Raw genomic sequence first — 26,253 nt, forward strand, 5'->3', positions numbered from 1 at the left:
AATGAATGACACCTCAGAATCAGGCCAAATTAACTGGCACAATTCTGGCTGCCGACATTGTCGTGAACTCGGCACAGCAGAAGAAATAAGTCAGGCCGCCACTGGTTTCCCAATTTAGACAAGACTTGGGATGGATGATAGCCCAGTGCTGACAATACCATTACTCTGCTGTTATCAATCTCCTGGCTCAGCATGGGCCCAAACTCGGCATGCTAGAGGAACTAAATCAGGGGGCTTGCAGTTTTGTGATATGGCTGAAATTCAAGAGAAATGTCACCTTAAAATAAGGCCAAATAAATCAACTTAATTCTGGTTGCCAAGACTACCATCACTGGGTTTAGCTCGCTAACATCATGTTAGCCTGGATTACTTAAACCACATCTAACAAACAGGGCCTAGACTTTGTTTAACCCTCTCACACCTCTTTTTAAAAAATTTTTCAGTGTAATGACGTCTGTTTTTTGTCATAAATGTAACCTATCAATCACACTGTACCTGTGGCATGTGTATCGTGCAAATCTTTTTTTTTTTTATGTAAAGAACGTGTCTAACCATGAAAAGTTAACCCCCCTAATGAGCCATAATCACTTCTGACATTCCATTTTAAAAAATAAAAAAAAAGAAGAATCCGAACTCCAGTTTCTTTTTTTGTCTTTTTAAATGGTTTATTTAATAGTTCATATTAGTAACAAGTACCTGTAACATATTGCCAAAGAGTTATCATAGTGGGATAAGAATGAAAGCAGAGTTCACTTTTACACTTCAAGCAATGGAGACTGTCCAACATTCAGTCATCAGGAAGACGCACAGAGTTCAACACTCAAAAGCTACAAGTAAGCGTGTGTACAGTATGTGAAGAAAAGCATGCATCAGAGTGTGTATGGAAGCAGTATGCTGTTGGTGTGTATGTGTTGTATGTGACAGGTGGCCTTGCAAAGCCAGCCCTCCAACAGCACAGAATTCCTAGCTTTGCTGGGCTCTCATTGGGTTTTTCCTCAAAATCATAACAAAGTAAGGTTGCAGGATTTTGGCTGGCTTTGCATAACACAGTGACAGGCACTAGAGTGGACTGCAGGGAGAGGACAGTGTGATGTGACCACATTCGCATAAGCTGTCTTCACTCGCACGCGTTTATCATGTAATACAATGCAGATTCCATACAGACCTTTACAAAGTGAGCTAACTGTAGCACCCGGATTATTTCTTTTTAAATCACTTTGGAAGTTTAATTTTCAATTACGACTGGGCAACTTATTTTTATTATATCAGTATTAAGATATAAAACTAGATATCGACTTTGATATTGTAAGTGTTGTAATTTCCTGATTTTGGCTGCATTTCAGTAAATTGCTGCTCATAGAGTAAATATTTCTTGAAAGCACCAATTGACTTCATCTTCATAAAATCGCAATATCAATATTGAGGTATTTGGTCAAAAATATTTTGATCTGTGATTTTCTCCATATTGCCCAATTACTTTATTTATTTAGTTTTGATCCAGCAAGCAATATTTGTTGTATTTGAGGAGTATACTAAAAGTAGGAGAAAGGCAGAACTTAGTTCATTATTGCAAGTAATATAGTTATCACAATATTCAATGTTATTGTACATTTTCCTCATATCGTGCAGAACTACTTGCAATCAATGCTGCTATAGTAACCAATTATAGATGTCAAGCTGGATTGATTAGGTAATAAGGTCTGCAGCAAAGTCTGGGGCCATTTTGGTCCCCAGATTTTGCTGCAGAGTGAGTAGCACACTGACTAAAAAAAACATGACTGCTCGACTTGAAGCTTTCTCAGTTGACTGTCTCAGACTGAGGGATCTCCAACTGATGATTCCAATCTCCAACTTCCAGGGGGCAGACCTTATTTGTCTAAAAAGTTAGCTGAACTCACGCTCTATTATGATGCCCTTGATTATTTTAGCACGCTTTGTAAAACAGATCTGTATGTTCCCTAAACCTTATCTAGTGACTCCGCTGCTGCTTATTTGGACCTTCCTTTGTTCTGGCTCTGCATTCAGACAAACATGCTTTCCAAACACCTGACTATCCACAGGCAGCGGACGCAATGTCGTCCAAGCCCGTTTAGATTGTACAGTTGTTTATCATATAGTGTCCACCCCCAGTCTGTACAGTCTGGTAACCAGCTCCAAACAGCAGTATGGCAGCGTGTTCCAGGATCATCGTCCACACTGATTCATAAAGCAGTACAACCACAGTGCCCATAATAACCGAGTCATTCTCACATGTATCCATCCATGGATCTGTACTCCTCACTCTAGTCCATCAAGCCAACCATCAAACCAATTCAAATGTTGCACAGTGAGGATGTCTGAGTTCCAATAGATTCCCTTTTCTTCAAAAACCTTTTTCATTCAGTCCAAAGCCAATCTCAATCAATGCTACATCTTTGGTGAATTTGTATTTTTGCTACAGGCCAAAGGTTTTTGCTATATCACATTAAGACATTCAATACATTCAGTAAACAGAAAGGTTTGTTTTCTTGTGTTTGCTTTGTGAGAAGTTCTCCGCAACCTGAACTCGATGAATCGCCCTCCAAGCACCTTCAACTCCTCTGGGTGCCTCAAACGTTCTTGCGAGGTAACCACCCAAAGGAGCTGAAGGTTGCTCTTGCTCAGGTGCGGCCGCGGGGCGTTTGATGAATTTCGTGGCGCGTCCCTGTGGGACTGTGCAGAGTATAAGGCAAAGAGAGAAGCACCATTTGAATTCCAGCTGACAGTGCATCCATGCATTGCAAGGTGTAGCAGATCAGTTTCTCCGACTGCTCAGAGTCCCTGAACACACATTCTAAAAGCAGCTCAAAAAACACTTTGGGTCACTTTTTTAGCAGTGTTTAAGGACTTTTAGAGAAGGAGTGACACAAAGGGATTGTGGGTAGAGGCAGCTGCTTTTCCAAGGCAACATCGAGGGGACCAAGGTGTAGTATTCATGTAGGACTGTGCTGCATCCTGTCAGATATGTAACACACCACCAACGCTATTTACAGCTCATACAACACATACTGCCGAAGTAGTCGTGTTTCCATTAATGTATTTTTATGCACATTTTGAAATGTCTCATTAGAAAGTGATAAACAGAAACAGCTAAAGTTGTTAAAATTTCCATAATTGCACAAAAAGGTTTTTGATTTTGTTTAAAGAGTTGATGCGCTTATGGGATATGGAAACGCCTTTGTTGACGTTTGGAACTAGTGGAAGTGTTTACGAGGAGTCCATATGAACGTTACCTGAATAGTGAAAATTCGCAGAAAGGTTGAAGTTTATGAGTTGTGACGTGTTTGCTGATGTTTTCAGAAATGGAGGACATGGACATATTCTTCCAGTGGATGGTAAGATAATATACTGACATTTTAGTCATTCTGATTTTTTTCTTCGGAAAATGTTGATATCCCAACGACCTTGGTAGCTTCTGGGCGCCACCGGTTGCGTCCATTTCATTGCAGAGACATCACGACTGAACCACTTGAACACCAAGAATATCTTGTTCAGCAGTCCAGCAACTGTGCGCAGCCTGACTTATTTCTTATTTATTCTCTGGCGTGCCCAGTTTGGTCCAAAGCTGGGCCAGCTCACGAGTTCCATTTCAAGGCAGCATAACTTACGACTGATCAGCTGTTTCAGTTTTAGTCGTCTTCCCAGATATTCCCATAACGAAATTATCTATATCCATGTCTGGACAGCATGAAACATGGCTAATACTCGCTGCCATGAAAGAATGATTAAAACTTACCAAATTAAAACCAATTGATTCTCATGTAAATAGTTTAAAAAGCCTAGGCGACTTGTTTCGTTTCCAGTTCGTAACCTTGACTTCATCAGCGCTTCACTGGTGGATTACAGGCATGCATACAGCACAGCCCATACCCCAACCGTCTGATCTAACTACTCTTTGCTGACCCTTCAGTTTCTCTAAACCAGTTTACGAAACGCGCCTAATTCACATTTCTTTTTTGCAACATTTCAAAAGTCTGCTAAAAATACATTTTACAACTGCATGGAAACACGACTCCTATCTAAATAAACTCGACGCCAATTTAGACTCACTCAGGCCAAGAGCCAAATTCCTTCACGCATTCGCCTCTGTGTAGATATTCTATCAGACTACTCAGGTCAGTACCAAATAATTGCTTATGCCACGTCCATGTCATGTGTGCTTCTACGAGCTTCTTTGTTTTAAGCATGTCAAGAATTGGCTGTTTGGCAGTGTGTTTTCAAAGGTAAATTCATTGGACTGAATCATCCAAAGAGGATGGGTCCAAGCATTTGTTGAAATTACATCAATGTGAAGAGTTGTGCAAACAGGGTTAAGAAACTTGCAAAGGGCCTCATTAGCTGATTAAAATAAAATGATTTGGCAACTTTTTTGATAACTGATTGTAGTTTCAGTCTTTTTTTCAAGCAAAAATATCAAACATTTGCTGATTCCAGAATATTAAATGTGAGTTGGACTGTTGGTTGGATGAAAATTTAAGCAATTGAAGATTTCACTTTGGTTAATTGTAATTGTAATTTTTTCTTTTTTTTTTTTTTTTTTTTACAATTTTTGGATTTTTTTGATTAATTGTGAAAAGCCTGGGTTAGAATTGTTAGAATTACTACTTGGAAACAGTTTTCAGAAAATTCATTTATTGCTATAGCCCTCCGCCAACCAACTGCAAATGATCATCTTCTCTTTTTTTTTTGTCTTGAATTTAAAACTTCCATCACCTTTGACATGAACGTGGCATTATTTGCTAATTTACATTTTGGGATCATTTTAAGTCCACCATTTAGGGTTCAATCATCCTCACTAGAGATTCTGAGCAGTGCTATAAAACAACAGACGGACTAAATATCAGACAGTGTAGAAAACAGTGAATGGTTTTTAGGTGCAGCTTGGTTCTGATCTGGGATCATCCGAGATTTCCAGTTTTTAGGCAAACAGCAAACTGTTGGCAGTACAGAACAAGGAAGCAGTAACTATCTACAAAAAGTTAAGCTAAGTTATTAGGAAAGTCGGGTACAAAGTGTAAAAAGAGCAGGCGAAGAGTGTAAACACACACACACACACACTAAAGAGTATAATATAGAGCATAAATCTGCTCGTACACACTGCTATTAGTACAAACACAGGACTGCTCACAGGAATATGTACAACCATCACAGCTTTCCAAAAGCACTCGTTATGACACTATTCAAGATCCTAAAGCTATCTATTGCTGCTAAGTTCATCTACACAGCTAAAGCAGACTTCTAGGTTTTTTTTAAAAATGCATATTATTTTAACCAGTATTATCTTTGTGGCAGTGCCAACTGATCCAAACTCCTCTCTGACTTCACACATCGGATATCTTTCACAACAAGTACCTCACATTTCCACTCCTGTGAATCTTCTTCCATTGTGGCCATGTTGAAAAGAAAGTGTCTGCCTGATTATCTTATAGCTCTGATGCTGCTTTTCAGGTGGAGGAAAAGGGGAGGTGGTGACGGTGTAACCTTTCCAAAAACATCTCCCAATCCCGCCTGCTTTGCACAGTGATTGGCCGATGGGATGCAGCCAGAGGAAGGCTAACAGCGCAGCCACTCAAAACAGGTATTACTGCTTTTGTCTTTACACCGTGTGCTCAAAATACTACGTGCCTATGCACAGTTGTGCATGTAAAATCCGAGTTGTGCACTTAACTCCCAGCTGTACATGCAGAAAATATGTTGTGCAGAGCTGGCAACTCTAACAAATCGATAATGAGATTCATGCAATCTACACACTCTCCCAGTAAAAATAATTTGGTGCATGTAAAATGAAGTTACATGCACTAGTGCACGCAATTTTTTAAGCCCTAAACTAATTACTTTAAAGCATACTGGGGTAAACTTTTGATGATTTCACTGTCACTGATTACGATTCAAAATATTTCCCCAAATTAATTGATTTTACCTAAAAAAATTTAAATAACCCACATTTGGCTGCACTGCACCAAATGTTTTATGTTTTATGACAAATGAAATGTATTTACCATGTCCCCAAGGACACACATATTGCAGAATAACTAAATTAGATTCCTCACAGAAAAATCTCAAAGGATCCCTTGAAATTCTTAGCATTGTTTGTCTTTATGAGCGTTTGCTTGGACCTATAGCTGTCGAAAATATAATTAATCACAATTATATTCAATTTCAAATGGCCACCATGGAATAAAGATCAACCAAGAGTCTTCCTGCACACACTGGCACCTCACTGCTAACACAATAAAACAGCACAAACAATATTAGCTTCTGAATGTAGCAGTGAATCGTCAACAAAAAAAATCACATTTCACGGATTATCTGCCTGTCCACGAGCCTCGCCACAGCCGGCTTTTTCCGGAAAAAAAGGTGCTTAAGGTTTCTCTTTTTCTGATAGCTTCCCACTGAAGAAGATTCTTTCAAATGATCAGAGAAAGAGAAGTTCGCGCTGTGCATTTTTAAGCTCTAACTGCAGTGGAACTGATTTAGCTAGCATCGCTTTTATGCTACAAATATGGTGAGTAAACTTTTTTTTTTAACTTCATTTTTAACTTTAAGTTTTGTCAACCACTCAGTCCTTTACAAAAAGAAGCTGACTGTTGTTTATCACAATAATTTCACCATCAGCACTTTGGAAAACCAAGCCAGGCTCCCTTCATTAGGCATTGTCATTAAAGGCTAGTTAAAAAAAACTGAATCTATTTACACTATAAAAATTCACAGGTTTTAAGTAGACAGAAATGTTTAGATGCCTTATTTTTCCCCCCACTGCAAAAAGTTCCAAATCTGAATAATAAGGCAACTTTGTACATCAAGATAGACAACATGAGGAGGGTGTAGCAACCAATGATGTAACTGTCACATGATGTAAACAGTTAGTTACCTGCAGGAAGTAACGCATCTCCCTAAAGGACTTCATTAGCTAACAGTGGAGCCCATCTAAAGGCATTTCATGCACCAGGTGGTCAGACCGACTGGGAAACCTCAATTAATAATGAATCTTAACATAGCAAATAGCATCACCATTAAAACCTCATAATCATTCCTACACCATGTAATTTCAGTTCTGCATACGGAAGCCAAAAACGGCCGTACTTGATAATTTTTTTTTTCTTTAAGCTGTTACTTTGAGATCACAAGTTATTTTTTTTTATCTTGAAATAACAAAGCTTGTTTTCTTGTAATGAGATAAATACAAAAAATACACGAAGCAAAGTAATTTAGCGCTATAAAATGATTATTGTTTTCTCAGTAATCATTCTGAGGTACAGTGAGCTGTATTTGTTTGTGATCTACAGAAAACGTTCTCATGATACATTTTCTGGAGAAATCGGCCTTTTGTTTTCTAGAGAAGCGACATAAATTATCCATCATCACAAAAATCAAGCTTTGTTATCTTTCAATAAACGGCCATGCTTTTAAATAATGTTTTTTTCTTGTAAAAATGAGTAAATTAATTTCACCTCTCCAAAAAAACCCCCCAAAAGGTTGATTTCCCTAGATAAAAAAAAGTCATGATGAAATGATATTTGTTTTCTCAAGATCACTTTTTCTTTTCTTTTTTTAACTCAGGTCGTTTTTTCATGTTAAATTATCTGGAGAAATGTATTTTCCAGAGAAGCAACATTAATTAACCCATTATCACAAAAATGGAGCTTTATCACTCAAATACAAAATTAATAAATTGTGATCTCCAAATAATGGCATTTTAAAAAAAAAAAAAAAGTGCAAGCACCACTGTTCTCGGCTTCTGTACTATGTGCTTTACCCTTAGCTTGCCCTTAACATTAATTGGCTACTGTGTTTATTACCTTATCTGAGCATTTACACATTTCATCACAACATTTCACAAATGATTACATAATCAGCTGCTACAAGGCTTTGGATAGAAATCTGGGGAATACTGTAACAAGTTTTTTTATTCACTCTCTACTCATGCAGAGAGAAAATCAGGAATTTAAGTGTCGCTCTGTTTTCGGATTTCATTTCCTTTATCAACAAAGTAACATCAATCACTTGCCACAAATAATCAGTTACGTGTCAAAAGTAGGAAGTTGCTAAATTCTATTCAAAGACAGGAAAAGAGATATTGCTGATTGCAATTCGCAACTTCCCCACATCTTTAAAAAAAAAAGAAAAGAAGACAAAAAAGTGGGTGTGTCTCACAGCGCTCCCTGGCTCAGTTGATATGCTGAAAGTCAAACTCATTCAAAGAAGCCTGACACACACCCAGAGATGCCCGCAGGAGTTTTCTGTCTTCAACATATAATACAATTAACTGCCTTTTTTTCCCAAAAAAAAAAATCCAACTTGACTGTGAGTCTGGAGCTTGGCAAACTGCTACAACTAAAGCCCCGGCTCACAGCGCAGAAACCACAGAGAACATGCTGGAGGCTGGATAACTGTAAATCAACATTGTTAGTGGTGTTCAAACCGTGAATAATAAATTAGTATATACACAAACATTTGGCAAGGTTCGATATGCGGCTGGCCATGTTTACAGCAGAGAGTGAAAAAAAAAGAAGAAATCTGTGTTCACATTCAGCGTAGAAGGACTACAAATCCCAACTTCTGCAGCAAAGAGCTGCAGGATCAACAAGGACATGCTACACGATAGGCAGTCTATCCTGCAGCATGTGTGTGTGTATGTATATGTGTGTGTTTGGGGTTGAGTGATGGGTGTTTGGGAAAGAGCGCATGTAGTGTGTGTGTGTGTGTGTGTGTGTTTGTGTGTGTGGGTGTGTGTGGCTGTGTGTGTGTGTGTGTGTGTGTTACACAGTATTCTCTGCAGCGGGAGGTTCAGCGTTGGGTGGCTCCAGAAGAGTCTGTTGGACTATAGGCAGAAAACAAAAAGAGAAAACAGACGGCGGTTTAAACACAGATCACATGACAAAAAGACATCAGACCGCAGCTAAACTACCATCCTTTGATAAGATGTTCTAAAATTCATTAAGTTACAGGCCCAGAAACACAGAAATAAGAAAACTGACCTTTAACCTTTATGTTTGACCACATAAATCTCATTAGTCAGAGTGGACATTTGTGCCAAATTTAAGGCAATTCCTTCAAACTCAAGGCGTTCTTGAAATATCGTGCTCACGAGAACAAGGCAGTTGTAAAATCACAGCAACCTATAAAAATAACTAGATAAAAGTCATAAGAAAGTCATAAACATCCATAAAGAAAAATTATAAAGTGCATCATTATAGAGACATGAAGGGCCCCTTTAAGTGTCCACAAAGTGAACTGTTTTGTTTTTTGTCCACTAATAGCGACACATGCGTGGTCATATCATTTCTTGAAATGCAAATAAAAACAGACAAATACAAAAAATAAAACAGATAAAATAATGTTAATGTTTTTTTGTTTTAAATTGTATTGTTAATGATATCTTGAAATTATAAGAAAGGAAAAAGATGTTTAAATATTAGAAATACTCCATTGTTGCAGACATGAAGGGCCCCTTTAAGTGTCCATTTTTTTGCGTAGTTTTTAGTTTAAATGTCCACTAACATCATAAAGTCCCTAATCACATAATTTCCTAAATGCAAATATAAATAAATAAAATCATGTTTAAGTTTTTTGAATTGTGTTGTTAATGTTTTTTTTTTTTAAATTAAAAGCAAGGGAAAAAGAGTCGTAGTGAAATATGAGAAATGCTCCTTTTTATCTTCGGCTGAAGGGGCGTGTCCCGGTCTATGTTTGATTGACAGCACCTGCCAGAGTTCCGGTGTTACACCGTTCAGACTGCGAGCAGGTAAACAAACTTTCGTTGCAGCTACATGTGATGAGCAGACGGTGTGTTGTCGGAAGCATTAGAGCGACCTGGACCCAAATGACCGCGCAGGTAAATTTACAGGCTGTTTAAAGTGCTGCAGCTAAGCAGCTAGTTTGCTATCTTGCTAGTGACCTGATGTTAGCGTTTTCCTGCTCCCTGCTGGTTTGGTGGCTCGTGCAACGTGTTAACGTGCAGGGCAAGACGTATGTTCATGGTCATGGTTATAAATCAGATTAGAGGGTTTGTTGCTCAGAGTGTGTGGCTCCTGTGTTGTGTAGCAGCTGCTGTCTGGCTCAGTGTGACTGATGCAGAGAAAACACATCAGGGCAGTGCACATGATCGAGTGACAGCTGATAGCAACATCCAGACCTCCTCACTGCTGCTTCTTGATCTTGTCATATTCAAACTGTGTCCTTCTGTCCTCTGCTCATTTTGATCATTTTGAACTGTGTGTCCCTTTCAAGTGTGTATGCAAATAACCCCCTTTGCACGCCATCTGATCACTGCCTTTCCTTACCATTTGATTAGTTCCACACTGCCTGATCATTGCTTTGGTTTACTGAATAACAGTGCTTACAATTCATTTGCTCGAGGTCAGCTCACCAGCTCAGATCCACTCTGTGTCTCTACCCCTTTCCCATTAATATTGGCGTGGGCACGCTTTGGGGGTGTAGGGGTTGTGTTGGTGTGTCCATGTGATGTCATGGACAGGCTGGAGAACAGGTAAATGGTACAGCGCAGGGGTGTGTGAAAACTTTATAGTGGCAGCTTTTACACAGAGATGCACTACAGGGCCGCAATGAAGTCCTCGATTTTTACCACCCTGCAATTTTACACAGAACCAAACGAGCAGCATCATCCTGTTTCAGTGTGCGATTATGTATTGCATCGCAACATCCTGCGATCAAAGGAGGCATGACAGGCATGACGTTAAACACACAAGCGTCAGCCTCTCGCATGACAAATAATATGTGTGTCTGCAGGACTTTCTAAACAATAACAAAGGCATACCATGTCAATCACAATCGTTTACCTTCTCTGTTATATGGCGGCTGATCGTGTCCTCTGCTTGGAGGGTAAGGAGCTCCTGAGTCTAATTGTTTTCCCAGTTTGCGGACTTTTATAGCCGCTGCTTTTCTTCTTTGAGTTAGCAGCTATGCTTACAGCTGTTTTTTAAATCTCCCGTGGTGGGTCGCACATATGGACACATTGTCAAAATGTCACACTTGTGTCGCCCATGGTCACGTCTTTCCAGCTTTCACGTTTTACACAGACCTGATTTGGGTGCTGTTACTAATTCCAGTCCCAGCTCAGAGGTGAGACCACGCTGTCCCCCCTTTCCGAGATCGGATGTTACGCACAGAACAGTGAGGCGGCATACTGGCATGATATTCCCTTCTTGAACAGGCAGTGTAAATGTGGTTTATATATCTCTTACTCATTCAGTCTCTTTTTCAAACTCAGTTTAGACGCATTTGGATCATTGTTTTAGTGCTGCTTAGGAGGAGATGGATAGTAACTAGTGATGCTGCATCTTGCCGATGAAGGAGAAATTCGAAATTAGTGCGTTCATCCGGGTGTTGTGTTTCTGTCAATGCCGATCGGAGCTGTCGGTGATAAATACCAGTGACTGCTGCAGAGTTATTTGACCTGGGTGTGAATGCTGATTGTACATATTTCCACTACATTAAAAAGTCAGATTTGAGCTTTTCTCATACAGTGGGAATGAGTCTTATGTTCACCAGTATGTCAGGATTCTCCATTAAACTCACATCATCCTAGTCAAACTTCTGAATGAAGGATGTGATTGGATTATTCTGTTAAATTTATGCAAAACTATAGGGGTGCCATGATGAAATCAGAACATATAAAATATACATTCCTCCCTTTGGCTTCTGATTTGTGCATCTTTAGTAACAGACGAGTTTGGAAAAGAATGTGAAGCAGTTGTGAGTAGAGTACAGTAGAAGTGTTACCTTGTGGTTCTGTAGCCACCACAGCCTCTGGGTTTTCAGCCTTCACCATGTCAGCATTCAGGCTCTCTGTTGCAACACAACACATATAGTGAGCATCAGCAATAACTGCCACAGTTAATTTACAGCTATGGTTAACTGTATTACTCCTTATGCTAATTTTAGCGAGCAAAAATCTTGCCTGAAACCATCAAAACCAAATGTACCTGCCAGAAAAACAGTAGCACTTTAAAGGGTCTTTTTTAGTGCAACCAAACACAGAACAAGACTCTCTTGGGTGACCAAAATATTAACTACAATACAATACTATGAAATTACAACAGCTATAGCAATGCCTATACTCTGTGAATCTGTGGTTACACTATGGTTACGTCACCAACCAAGTGGTGTCGTGTGGTAGAGACTTTTTGCTTTTTGATAGACGGTACCCAGCTGTCACTCAAAGTGGCCGTAACCTTAATTATGTGTAACTTTAAGCCTTGAAATTGGTGACTTATATAAAAATAATAATAATCTCCCATTAAGTTGTCCTGAACAATAATTATCCATAAAGACCAAAACTGTTTCTTATTCCAGGCTGTAAACATGTTTATTTCTGCTGTGAAGTTGGAAATATTAACACGGGGGTCTGTTGAGATTTACTCTTTTTTGGAGCCAGCCTCTAGTGGCCTTTTGAGGAACTGCAGTTTTTGGCACTTCCACTGTGGCTTCATTTTTCAGCCCCATTTGTTTCTGCTTGTTTGAAACTCCCCAGTAACTTATGAATAACTTTCAGATTTCATTAATTTATTAATAGCTTGTGCAACCAAGTGACAATTTCCTAGTCTTAAAAATGAAGCTAATGCAGAAGTGCCAAAAACTGCACTTCCTGGAATGGCAACCGTTAAAAAAGTCGGGTGTTTTTCCAGTAAGTGCATTAGCATTATCATAGTTAACGAAGTTGTAAATGCGCCATGCTAACCACTTTAGCAGCTGGTGTTATGGTTAGCTCCACCCTCTTGTCCAAATAAAATTCATAAAGTTCCCTCAGGATTAAAAAAGTACCTATCTCTAACAACTGTAGTTAAAAAGCCTTACGTTGTATGCCGAAGCACAGTTTCTTCTTCTGGTAGGAGATGTAGCTGCTGACCGCGCCCACCAACGCCATAGCAACTGCACTAACAATCCCTGCGATGGTGCCTACTTCGGCTGGGGGGCCTGTAAACACACACGTTCATTCGAGTCTAACAGCCGAGCACAGATATGCATTTATCAACAAACACTAGAGACCGAGGAGACGCACCACTGTTATCATCTTGGTAATTTTGATCTCCACCATTTGAAGCTCCACCTGTGGAAACGCAAAATAACAGCAGGGTTAAATTTCTTTGCTACCAAGTTATTTGTGGATTCTCTGTAAAGGTTCAGACATTACCTTTGCCTTTGTCGGGTTTGTAGTCACGGTCTTTAGCAACATCTAACAGATCATCATCGGATATTCCACCTGAAAGGAGACAGAGGTAATCACCACAATGAAGGTATTAAAGTTAAAGTACCTATTAAAGTACTTTAGTGTATGAAACGCAGAAGCAAGTGTTGTTCCCATACAACATTGGATAAAAGAGGAGGACGTAGCCACCATGGCGTTACTGATTGGTTTGTGGATTACCTTTTTGAAGCCTTGAGTTTGGCATTTTGGCTGTCGCCATCTTGTTATTTTGGAGCCAGAAGTGACCATATTTGGACAAGAGGGTGGAGATAACCCTCACGCTAGCAGCTAGCTTATTTAGGACAGTTTATTTACAGCTATGGTTATTTGTAATAATACTAATGGTAATTTTCCAAGTGAGAAACGTGTAAAATCATTAAAATAAAATTAACTTCCTGAAAAAAGAGAAAATCTGCAAATTTGCAAAAGCAAAAGCTACCCATCTGTCACTTTAAGTGGCCATGCCCTTAATTATGCATAATTTCAAGCTTTAATAACATTTAAACCTTTGAGCTGTATGAAAAGTCAGCCCCATACAGTTGTCATGAATGTGAAATTATCTAACAAAAATGACCTAAGAGTGAAGTTCCTCTCATGGCCACCAGAGGCTGGCTCCAAAACAGAGTAAAATCCCATCGACAACCATGTTAAATACTCAATTTTATAGCAGAAATAAACATGCTTAAAGCTTGGCTCATGTTTGAGCATGTTTAAGACTTTCAAAAGATTAATTTAATAAAAAAAAAAAAAAAATTTAATTTAATACCAATAAATAACTTATTTCTTGATTAATGAATTCAGTGCCTTTTAAGAATTTTGAAAGGGATTTGCAGAAACCCTGTACATAATGTAAAACATTTATATAAAATGTTACCTGAGAATGAAAATATAGAAAATGTTTTAAGCATATCAGCTAATTAATATTAAAAACTTTGAAAGTATATTTTGGTCTTCAGCAGCTGAACTCAAAGAAAGCAGACATAACATGTGAATCTGTGTGGGACAGTGTTAAGAGTTCGAGCGGGGTGGGAGGGGACGATGGGTGACAGATGGGAGCAATGATGGAAACAATGAGCTCCCTCTCCTGACTAGGAAGATTGTTATGTAGTTCTTCTGCTGCACTTTACAACAAAGTTCTTATTCAAGCAGACTGAGGGGATAATTATCCTGATGGTGGAGCCACAGCGACTGTCTGCACTTCAGACAGTCAGTTTTTAATAAGCTGTAGGCCTACATGCTGTGGCTTTGTAAGATTTGCAAGAATCATAGAACTGAGTGAGGCTGCACAATATATTTTCTTACTTAAAGCATCAGAAAGGCAGAGCTGAGTACACTTTAATGTAAGTTAATCATGATTAAAGTGACATTGTTATTGTGATATTTAACGTTATCACAAATGCATATTTTCCTTAAATCATGCAGCCCTACAACTGAGGTGAATTATACATTTGCTGCTCGAAGCTCTAGCCGGTAACTTATTTAAAAATATGTTTGAGTCATATTTGCTTTAAAGTCTGACAAGTTTATCTTACTTAAAATAATCTTAAAAAACCAACTGCCTTGAAAAAGGAAAGTAAATATAACTGTGAATCTTTATGTTTAATTCACACATAAGTGTTAAGTTTACTTGAAATTTTTACTTACACTTTGTTATAATTTCCCCATGATTTCTAAATAACTTTGCTAAATTTAAGAAGGATGTATCTGAGAGAGTTGGAGACCTTGAATGGAGACACAGGTGGCACATTTAAGTCCTAAACAAAAGCCACTGGAAATAGCCAGTGTGGATGAGTGGACAGGTTTAAGCTGTAGTATAATAATCAAGGGCGAGGGTTCTTTATGATCTGGTACCAAAACCAGTGGCAGCACTAAGAAACAAATGAATTTCAAATGCCAAACATTAAATACACTGTATATTGCTGATAAACCACAGATAATGACCACGTTTCCACCAAACACTTTCAGTTTTGTACCCTTTACCCTACAGCGGCACTAGGACTTGGAGGTAACCCATATAGACATGTACCTAAACCCGAAATCTTTCTGGCATTTCCACTGCAGACAGTACTCTTAATAGTTGTTACCGGAAGGTAAATGTAATTAAGTATGTGACGTTACATCTAACGCCTCATAGGAAATGTAAAGAGACACAATTGATGTGGCTGTTGATTACAAGGACACAAACTTCACAAAACCGAGTACAAATAATGGTTCGGTCCTCACCAGTCAACGGACTGCAGTGTTTCCACCTTTTGGAATTGACCTATTGCTAAGCCCCGCCCTTCAATGCCATGAGCCAATCACATTTCATGCAGCTACACATTGCACTCAAACATCCTGGCCATAGACCTCCATAGAAAAGTTCTGATTTTCCCGCAGTTTTATTGAAATCAAAGCAGTTATATAACTTAAAAAGTGGTCAAACGATGTGCGATGTGTGATGGGGTAAATGCAACACTGATACATGGTATCCTGAGAGGCTCAAGAATGGCGCGTACTGGCGTGTATATATATATATAGTATATATAACCCCATGCATTATGTCGGCTACATCGTGTCAGGATGGACTGGAACGGTTCTATTGGTACCATCCAAAACTTTTGACAATGGAAACACAAAAATTACCGTTCTAATGTGTAACGAACTGAACTGAACCAGACTGCTTGGTGGAAAGGAGGCTTTACTGTCTGTTAAAACCGCTATGTGCATAACATGTAGTGTGATTAGAGCATCCAGTTATTAAACTATTCGGATGTTACAGAAATTTCTCAGACGTTCTGCACTGTGGCTTTAATTCCTCATGAAGTCATTTCAAAGTGATTATTTTTGGAGTGTTTCCAATCTAATATCTACGAGTACTAATCCTAGGGGAGACACTACCACCCACCTCCCTGCCCCTTGTTCTTATCCTTCACACCAATGTCATTGTTGGGGTCCAAGGCATCAGCCAGGTCAAAGTCATCGGCAGCTGTAGAGGTCAAAAGGTCAGCAATCGATGTTTTTTTGCAAAAGAAAGCAGATGCAGGAGTTAAAAAGAAACGTTAGGACATAAAAATTAATTACAACTGAAATTAAAGAACTAAAAGACTCAAAAGGATAAGGTCATTCATGCTGTCCCATGTGAACTAGATAACAGTAATAATTTAACAATCAGTCATATTTAGTAGGGCGGCATCGCTCAGTATACACATATCACAATTGTTCATTTTGTGATGAACGCACCAAATTTGGCATAAAAGTTTATGAATATATTACAAACAAAACTGGACATTGGCCATCACAAACTTGGACCATGGTTGCCAATCTGCAGTGGCCCGATACCCAGATTTCCTCTCAATATATATTATATTGAGCTATGTATATCTGTACCAAATTTGGTGCTTTTGTTACAAAATGAACGACAGATTAGCTATGCTGCCCAGCTAATTCAGTCTAAGCAATCTTTGAACTTACAAACAGCCACTGCGGCAGGCAGCAGTTACTACACTAAATCTAGTGGCTCATAAGGCATTTGCAATAGAGACTTACGGCGGCCGAGTTCGCAAATGAATAACGAACGGGAGTGACTAACTTCTGGTTTAGCACTTCGCTGGCTTGATTGGCTGTCTAAAAAAATGTATGGCTTTCCAAATGTTATTGAACCGGATGGCTTAAATCTAGATAGAGAAATTAGTCGTTTTGTGGGGGTTTCGACAATCAAAGAAATTGTTTTAGTGATTTACAGCCGTCTCTTTCCTGATGTAAGTCAATGGGAAAGTCTTTCTGGGCCCATGTGCGTCACGTGACCGACTCAGATGGTGTAATTCCACTTTTGGCCACTGTGTAAAATTTGCATCAGAGCTTGGGGCACTTCCAGGGGGCCTAGTGGAGATGCTTGTGAAAACGCTGACCAATAAGAGCAGACTGGGCTTTTTGGGAGGGGCTCTTAAAGAGACAGGCACTCAGAGACGGAGGGGGAATACAGGTGTTGCAGCATAAATTACAAAAGAAAAAATATGTGCTTTTTAACACATATGTGTTATTTAATTAAGTTCTAGTAGAAACTCAACATACAAAAATAAACCTGAATATGAGCATAACAGGTCCCCTTTAATAAGGCTATTGCAATCAAAATCTTGTGTTACATACAAGTATTCATTTTGTTGCTCTACAGCACATTTCTACTTCTGCTTCTGCTTTGTCCTTTTTTCAGTTGGTGTAAAGCTACTGCCGGTGAAACTCTGCACTTCCTGCACAGATTGCTTGTGTTGTACGTCGCTTTGGATAAAAGCGTCTGCTAAATGAAATTGTAGAATTGTAGAATTGTAGATTTCAAAGTAAAAGCTTGCAGAGAAAATGTAGGAATTTTTCCCTTTGGGCCACTGGAAGGCTTTGGATGTCAAACATATGTGCAGTGAGTTTTACTGATGATAGTTTAACACCTGGTCAATAGCATGGCGAAGTGGAACTGTGTGTAATGAATTAGTAAGTGAGGAAATGAATCATATTAAAGGAGGAGGATAAAGCCTACAGATAGAGGAAGAAGGAGGACGTGTTGGATTTGGACCAACAGCAAATTAAAATTAAACAGTCAGAAAACTGCTTTCTAAAATTTAAAGCAGAGCAGGTTATAAGCAAAGGAAAGACTAGGTGCTCTCTGCAGTCGAGGTGCGTTGGGAGTTTAGCGGCTGTAAGCACAGAGGAAGGTGTGCTCTCTCACCTGGCTTGGGTTTGGGCTTGACTGGGGCCTTGCTAGCTGCAGGGACTTTAGGCACGTCCTTGGGTGGGGCTTTGGTGGTCGTGGTGGTCGTGTCGTCAGCATTGAAAAAATCTTCCAGATTGAGGTCTGCACAGAACATTGACAGCACAAATATCCACTGACTTCAGTTATGATAAGGATTCTGTAAAAAAAAAAAAGGCTTGTCTAAAAGCAACCGGAGTTGGAGTTGAAAACACAAAATGTAACATAGTTCGAGATGAAAATAGAAAATTCAAATCAGATTTGTTACGATTTAGGTCCACACTGATTCCCACGTAAAAATATATTATATAATACCATTACTACAGAATGTAAGGAAGCCTTAAAAGGATGCCTTTCTATACATTTTATTTTCTCCATTTTCTCATGATAACGACATATTTCCAGTTGTTTCCTTGAGATCACAACTTATTTTTCTCATTATTCGGGAAAACCAAGCTGGTTTTCTCGTGATAATGGATTCATTTATTTTTTTTATCTTGGGAAAACAAAGCCTGTTGTGTCGTGATAACGACATCGTTTTCTGGTGATTAAGAAAACAAAACATCATGCTGGTCACTGTTATAAGCAAGAGGACAAGCCATGCCGCCATCCCCCACGCTGATGAGTTAAGTCTATTTTTGCTTGTTTTGTGCTTTTGCAACTCCGAGGATAATACCTATGATTAACAGCCTGATGTTTTCTTAATCAGGAAAAATGATGTCGTTATCCCGACAAAATGGGCTTCGTTTTCCCGAGATAACGAGAAAAATAAGTTGCTATCACGAGAAAACAGAGAAAATAAAATTTATAGAAAGATGAAATAATAATGAAATAATCAGCATAAGTATCATAAATATCAGCTGCCGAGTGTTTCTTACCTCCTCCCGTTCCTGTGCCTGGTGCTGCTGGTTTTGGTGGCTTTGGTGAAGGAGTTGCCGCTGTGAAAAATGATCAAATTGTTATTTTATTTACATAAAAATGATTATTTAACGATTACATTTTTTATCATGATTAATTGATAAAGGGCATTTCTGTGGGTTGCCAGATGGTTGTGGAGTAGGGGTCGACACATTATCAGCCTGGCCGATTATTGTGGCCAATATTTGGCAATTTGCCGATTATCTGTAACAGCACTATTGTAATGATCGATGATGAAATTAATTCATTAAAAGGACGAAAAAAGTGTCAGCATGGGAGGAACTTATACTTTGTAAAACCTCAGGGAGCTGTTGTTTTATTCATTTTTTATTCAAATTCTCACTTGACTATATAAAAATCTATGATGTATATATATATATATATATATTACTGTAACCCTAAAAGTATTTGCTCAAGGCATTTAAACAAAGTTATGTGTTGGAGTTTGTCATATTCCAAACTCCAAATATTGCCAGAAAGATTTTCATTTTTATTGTAAACACATATTGGTTTCATTTATCAGTTATTTGTCTCATTAGCTAATAATAATTAGTATCGGTATCTGTATGTTGAACGACACCTATGTGTAAGATGATAAAACTAAAAATGTGAGCCGGTTTGGAAAGGGTCACAAACGCTAACCTGATAATAACCTGAGGACCACAGTTCTGTTGTACTTACGTGGTTTACTATCATCCAGAGCATCAGCCAGGTCGAAGTCCTGAGACAGGACTACTGCGCAGGGAGGACAGAGAGACAGAGGAAGCAGACACGTTAGACTGAATCTGACACATAAAACCGACAAATAAAACACACTTTAGACATTTCTTGAAGTGTTCTCTTTGATGGGAGCGTCCTTTATTTTCGGAGCTTTTCAGTGATCACTTTTCCAGGCCCTGCTGGTGTTACTGACACACAGAAAGTGGCCCCAGTGCCAAACAGGCCCCAGAGAGCACTAATCCGCTCTATTTGTTGTCTGGATTGCAAAACAAAGATCATTTACCAGCCAGGACACAAAAGCAGAGACAAACAAACAGGACCCAACCGCACTGACTACCCCTAACAAGCAAACAGCCATCATGCAGCTGCAGCAAACTTTAACATTCATACTGCTCTACATTTGTGTCCTCACTTTTTCTTACCTTTCTAACCCCAAATTTGAGGGTGGTTAACTCACAAACATAATACTTCAATTAAAATTTCAATTAATTGATAACATGCTATCAACCATACCCAAGATCCTGTTGTGCCATAAAGTTCAGTTTTTTTGCCAAGATGCACATATTATATTATTATAATTAGACAAAAATGTTAACATTAAATTCTAATTATTTCAAATTCTGAAGTGTTTACCTTTTGAGATCTCAGCAAATTGGCTTTATTTCTTTCAAAAACTTGGAAAAAGAAGGCAATTAGCAACTCAACAAGAACTGGCCCGAAAATTAACAAGAAAGTAATCAAGAAAAAGTTACAAGAAAATGACCTGAAAATAAGCACATAAAAAGAAGGAAAAAAAAGAAAAGTACAAGAATAAAGTACAGAAAATACACTGAAAAGGTACTAAAATAATAAATATTAATAAATAAAATTACTGTGAGAGTATTTTAAGTATAACATTATAAGAAATATAAATATTTTTCTATAGTCATTTATGAGTTTTTGAATTATTCTTCTGTTCTAATTTTCAGGTCATTTTCTTGTCAACTTTTACTATTTTTTTGGGACATTTGATACCAAGTTGCTGATTTCCTTTTTCCCCATGATGCTGAAAGAAATTAAATAATCTGAGCATCTGAACAAAGCACTTAAAAGTAATACTGATCCAGAGTTTAAAGTGCAATAATTATAGCGTATCTAAGGTTGTCAGAGGTTGTCTGCATATGGCTCTCAACATAGAGGATGCTGACTAGCAGCTAGCAGTTAATGGTGTGAACAGTGCGAAGAATGGCAACAGTGTTGACAGACTTAAAAGTGTTAACGCTTCCATGACAACGCTGGTCCCGATATTAGTACTAACTGCGATATGAGCGCAGCGCAGAGTCACAGTGATTTAGCACGCCACACACAGGGACTCACAGCACTAACATGCATGTGCAGCCAGACGTCTACCACAACACAAGACAGAGAAGCTCGGATTACAAAACGCAGGGAGTATAAGTAATCTGCACACAAGGTGGAGGTGGCTGAGTGAGTGGCTAGCAGCTAACGTTGCTAACTCCATAAAACAACTGCAACAGTCCTACAGAGCCAGAGAACAGTGTCAACTGGGTGCAACAAGAGCCAGTGCACATGTACATTATTATGCACCAGACCAGCTTACCACAACAAACCACAGAGAAGCTCAGATTACAACACACAGAGAGGGAGGGTGACTTCATTCTCTGCTCAGGAAGCCATTACTTCACTATATCCTTACATTGAGCTTGAACAACCTGAGCAAATTGCTTTAATTTCTTTCAATAAACATGGTGAGGGATCGAGTGACAAAAGAAGAAACCTAAAAATTAGCAAGAAATTAATGAATAAAAACACTTAAAAGAAAGTAATTTTTTTTAAAAACAAAACAACCTCTGACATGACCCGAGAAAGTGCTTAAAAAATCATCATTTTGTAACAATAATAAAAATGTAATTATGATAATTAAATATATTGTTTTTCCAATAGCTTTTTCGTCTTTACCCTAAACATTGTTTTTTATAATTTTCTAAACCTGCCAATGTGTGAAGCATTTTTTTCTCCAAGTTGCTATTTGTCTTTTTTCCCCAGGTTTTTGAAATATTATTACACAAATTTGAAATATTTGTAGAGGGCATCTTAAAGCAGTACAAGGACAATCATGTCGCTCTACGTTTCAAAAGGATAATGAACAACAAGCAGAAAGCCTGATTTCCGAAATTAAATGAAAAACAATAAAAAGTATACACTCAATCTAATTATGATTTGTGCTGTAGTTGTAGTTGTTTGTTCCTCTGCTCTATCTTTGTTGTATCGTTGTATCTGGTCTTTTGTCCTGCTGTCATACCTAATTTCCTCCTGGGAATCAATTCGTATCTTGTTATTTCAGTCTAGCTTTTCTGCTTTGGCCTCCTCGTCAGGCTGGGGCAGATTTTAAACTGCTCCTCTTAATGATTTCTTTGCCATTTTTCCTGAGAGAGAGCAAGAGAGGTGGCATGTAACAAAGACACCCAGCTGGAATAAAACCAGAAACATTGCAATAATTGAGCCTGAGGCTTCTTCACCACAGGGATGCCTGTTTATGTATGAGCAGCTCCTCACTGACGCATCATCGCAGCTGGGTGTGGTCGCCTGTACTCATATCTATGATGCTCTACTGTACTGTGAGGTGCTGTAACCCTGCACTTTGCGCAGTGTGGTCAGAACTTCATAAAAGAAGTGGATGCAGACAAAATGTCAGGATCTTAAAAGTCAATGCTTCAAACCTGCATTTTTCCTAATGGCCAGCAGGAGGCGACTCCACTGGTTGCAGAAAGGTGTCCGACTGTATTGAAGTTGGATTTATTACCTCAGTAAACATTTTTATAATAAGTTTATGGTTTTGTATTAGGTCTGCAATACAGCGTGATACTCATTTTTATAAAACACTGTCCCATTCAGACGTATGATGCATTCATGAGATGTTGAAACATCAGAGTTTCTGAGTTGGGAAGTCGTTTTTCTGACTTCGTTGCGTTCATGTGCTTTGAGGTCGTAAAGTGGGAATGAGATGGAAGATACAAAGAACATAAGTTGCATTTTAGAGCATTAAACAAGAGGTTGATAGCTGTTTACAGTTTATTTATATTTATACATATTTGTTTATATTTTATGTTATATTATTTTTTACATGAACAGCAGTTATCATTAAAACCATATTAAACTTTACATGTGATCAAAAACTGATATTTAATACGTGAATTAATAAAAAAAATTCTTATAATTGACCAAACATTGACTTTTGCCCGCCATGCATTTATGATGTCAAGTCGGCAACTCATGTAATAAAATAATGTTGTTATGAATGTTAGTTTACTCGCCTGGCATGCTTTAGAGTTCATGCAGATACTGAAATGTGCAACTACTAAAAGTAAATGATAGCTACTAGGAACAAAATAGCAAAATATACTATTTTTTATCAACAATTGTTGACACTTTTTTCATGCTTTCCGACATTTCTGGTGCCCTGAACCGTCATGCAAACTTCGCAACTCCGGTATAATCCAAATTTCAAAATTTCCCTATCATTATTACATCTTTGGAGGGCCGTTCATGTGCTCCTAACTCGTAAATATGATATTTACAAGGAGCATGTGAAGGCAGCGTTGGAAAGAAGTAAGTTTATCAGACCTCTGTAGCTCACTGTTCATCCCTGATTGAAGCTCCAGGCTACAATAGCTGCTGCTACAATGGGAAACTGTCAATGATAAAATTGCATTGTGGGTAATGTAGGCGCAAGGTTCTAATGAGAATTAAAGATATCTGCATTTTTTATTCCTTCTTTTATTGTGACTGTGATGGTGTTAGAGCAGTGCAATGCTAAATCAACCACACTTTGTGCCTACAGCTGATAAAAATGTGAATGTTAGTCAATTTGCTGAAAGGTTATTTTTGTCTCTGTGAGAGGAACTTCTGTTTCCTGTATGGCAGTCTAGACAGATGTACTATGGGCTGATGGATTCACCCCCTCTGACCTGCGCAATCTTCAGTCTGCATACTGGGCCGACCCACTCACCCACTGCCCAGTGCCGAGGGTATCGCCCAGATGTGACTAATCCACACTAATACAGCTCCCGCAGTTTTTAGGACAATCCCCGTCCACTTGCTACCTTACAGAAAAATTATTCCAGTGAGCTTGAAGCAAAGAGGTACTCTGACTTTAAATTTGGAGTTGGATCTGTACTCTGCATTGACTGATACCAAAGTCCATGTATGACTTTCATGATCAGGGATAAAAAGTCACAGCAGAGACAGAAGTCCTGTCCCTGTTAACACCAAATCTTAACCTAACACCTACTAACTCCGACGCAAATCTTAACCCTTCCTCGTGCTGCTTTCAGCTGCCTTTCTCAAGTATTGAAACCTTTGAACCCTGAGAAAATCAGTGCAATTTCTTAGAAAAACATAGGGAAAAAGGCAATGAGCAACTTGATAAGAAACAGTCCACAAATTGCAAGAAATTTAAAGATTTAGAATGGGATGATGACAATTAATGATCGATTAATCGGTCATTAAGAATTTATCAAATATGTGAAATTTTATCGATTAATTGATGGGTTATGCTGCCGTCAAAGTAAACCCAATAAGAGGTTTGATTGAGAAAAAATACATTAGCTACTGTTTGAAATAAGCATTTTTTTAAAATAACAATTAATTGATTGTTAATTTTAGCAATAATCATTTTAGGAATGTGCTTCCAATTTGCAACCCTAATTGGGAAAAAGGAAAAAAAATCTGCTGAAAAACAGTAATTATAATTATCATAATTACAGATTTAAAATGATGTTACAGAATTATTACAGCTTTTAAGTTTTTTTTCCAAGTCTTGTTTGCCCTGTTTTTTGTGCTTTTTTTCATTTATTTATTTGACGAAATTTACAGGTAATTTTCTTGTACTTTTTACTAATTTTTGGTGCATTTCCTCTGCCGTTGCTCATTATCATCTTCCCATGTTTTGAAAGAATGATGATACAGAATTATTACAATTTTTAAGCATTTTTTTTCCCAAGTCTTCTTTGCATTGGTTTGTTTTGTTTTTTTTTCATTTATTTATTTATTGCACTCATTTTTAAGGTAATTTTCTTGTACTTTTTACTTATTTCTTGCCATTTTTGGGTTAATTTCTTCTGTCGTTGCTCATTACAGTCTTCCCATGTTTCTGAAAAAATTCAAGCCAACTTACTCACGTTTCAAATATTTTAAAATATATATCTGAAGCAGCAGACTTAGGCATTTTCAGTCTCATGCCAAACCCCCAACCCCCTCTGGCTCGGCCAGCCAAAATTAATTCACAAAATCTGCATCTCATTTACATTACTTGCATCACAGCATTGCATGCACCAGCCGTCCACTGGCTGATAAATTCTTTTTTTTTTCTGGTTCTGACTGCAGTGCAGCTTTGCAGCCGGTCCATACCATAAACCCTCTGAATGAGACACTCAAATGTCAGGAGCTGCTCTGCACCTGAGCGTCTGGCTGTCTGGCTGAGGGGTGGCGTAAGGTGGAGACATATGTGGGACGTGAGGACAGGTGCTCTGGGTGCATGAAATCAAATGCTGTTAAATAATTCACCTTCAAGTGACTAACTTTTCATATTAATCAGCAGCGAGAGTGACATCATTGTCAGCATGGCCTGTGCAGCTGCATGCAGACAGACAGGATACTGAGGGTGGTGCCACATGACTTTGATGTACATTATATCTCACATTACTGCACCTCATGGCACTATAATAAACTCTATATTAAGATTATATATATAATATCATAATCATTCATGTAATCATATGTAATTACCAAATTATAGGATTTTTTACCATTTATTTTTAAGCTTTTTAGCATCATATAAAGCCACAATAAAGCTTCAATAATACAATTTATAAAATATATAAAATAAAATATTAGAATAATGTATGCAATAATGTGTAATTACAGTATTTTAGTGTAGTACAGCTGGTTAGCATCTGCAATATGTGCAGCAAAACGGGGCCACATTATCAAAATAAAACCATTAATGAAATCTATAAGGCGTGATTTTGTAATAAAAGCATAATATTCGGTGTCTACATGTATAATCGACGGCTCTCTGTCTCTTTAACGTCGGCGGCCGGGCCGGTGGACCGTTACTCGGCCTGGAATCAAAGTGCGGCACAAAAGGCGAGAACATGTGGATGTGCGGAGGTGTGCGGGACAAAAGCCTCACCTTCCAGCGGCAGCAGCAGCGCCAGCAGCAGGCAAAGCGACCACAGCGAGCGGGAAGCCATAGCTCCGGTCTCCACGCGCACGAAACACCCGGTAACAAAGTGAGAAAAAAACGGCTAAATAACGCGGCGACCCCGGCACCGTTCCGTTATACCGTCTGCAGCCTGCGGTTCAGCTCCGTCTCACTGTAAAACCGCATACAAGGCGTTCACTATGGCAGCCGGGGACACGCCCACACTGTGCCACTTCCTGCCATGCCTTTCAAAATAAAATGTAACGGTTTCAAAATTGCCGATGATTTTCTGCTTTCATTGAGTTAATTTTTATAACCAACACCAGTCCTAATCATTAATATCAAATTTTCCCTATAATCATTAAAATCATTTAAAACTTTTTTTTTTTAAATGACTAATAAATCTACCCTCTACCTTATAAATGTAGCGTAAGGTTTTTGTCATGATGCCACTACGTTCTTGAA

General features: G+C 38.4%; 1 protein-coding gene across 2 annotated transcripts; it reads right to left on the reverse strand.

Annotated features, from left to right (window-relative positions):
• Positions 1 to 7,722: 7,722 nt before the first annotated feature.
• On the reverse strand, positions 7,723 to 25,964 carry cd99l2 (CD99 molecule-like 2). 2 transcript variants are annotated; one of them, XM_042512431.1, is made up of 10 exons: positions 25,777 to 25,964; positions 19,545 to 19,598; positions 18,824 to 18,883; positions 17,925 to 18,050; positions 16,113 to 16,193; positions 13,172 to 13,240; positions 13,040 to 13,087; positions 12,835 to 12,954; positions 11,761 to 11,826; positions 7,723 to 8,839 (listed from the first exon to the last, which is right to left on the reverse strand). In XM_042512431.1, exons 1-10 carry the CDS (start codon positions 25,835 to 25,837, stop codon positions 8,778 to 8,780), a joined length of 747 nt encoding a protein of 248 aa, XP_042368365.1. In that variant the 5' UTR covers positions 25,838 to 25,964; the 3' UTR covers positions 7,723 to 8,777. The 2 variants fall into 2 exon arrangements, with proteins under 2 accessions (XP_042368365.1, XP_042368366.1); XM_042512432.1 differs by lacking the exon at positions 16,113 to 16,193.
• Between the last annotated feature and the right edge of the window lie 289 nt (positions 25,965 to 26,253).

This window comes from Plectropomus leopardus, chromosome 23 (genome assembly GCF_008729295.1).
Source record: "Plectropomus leopardus isolate mb chromosome 23, YSFRI_Pleo_2.0, whole genome shotgun sequence".
In the NCBI taxonomy this organism is placed as follows: Eukaryota; Metazoa; Chordata; class Actinopteri; order Perciformes; family Serranidae; genus Plectropomus; species Plectropomus leopardus.

Coding starts and splice junctions, on each gene's coding strand:
- cd99l2 (XM_042512431.1), bottom strand. CDS start 25,837: ATGGCTTCCCGCTCGCTGTGGTCGCTTTGCCTGCTGCTGGCGCTGCTG. Junction 16,194..17,924: donor CAAGCCCAAACCCAAGCCAG/GTGAGAGAGCAC, acceptor TGACCTCTACAG/CTGCCGATGACTTTGACCTG. Junction 11,827..12,834: donor ACTGTGCTTCGGCATACAAC/GTAAGGCTTTTT, acceptor GTGTTGCAACAG/AGAGCCTGAATGCTGACATG.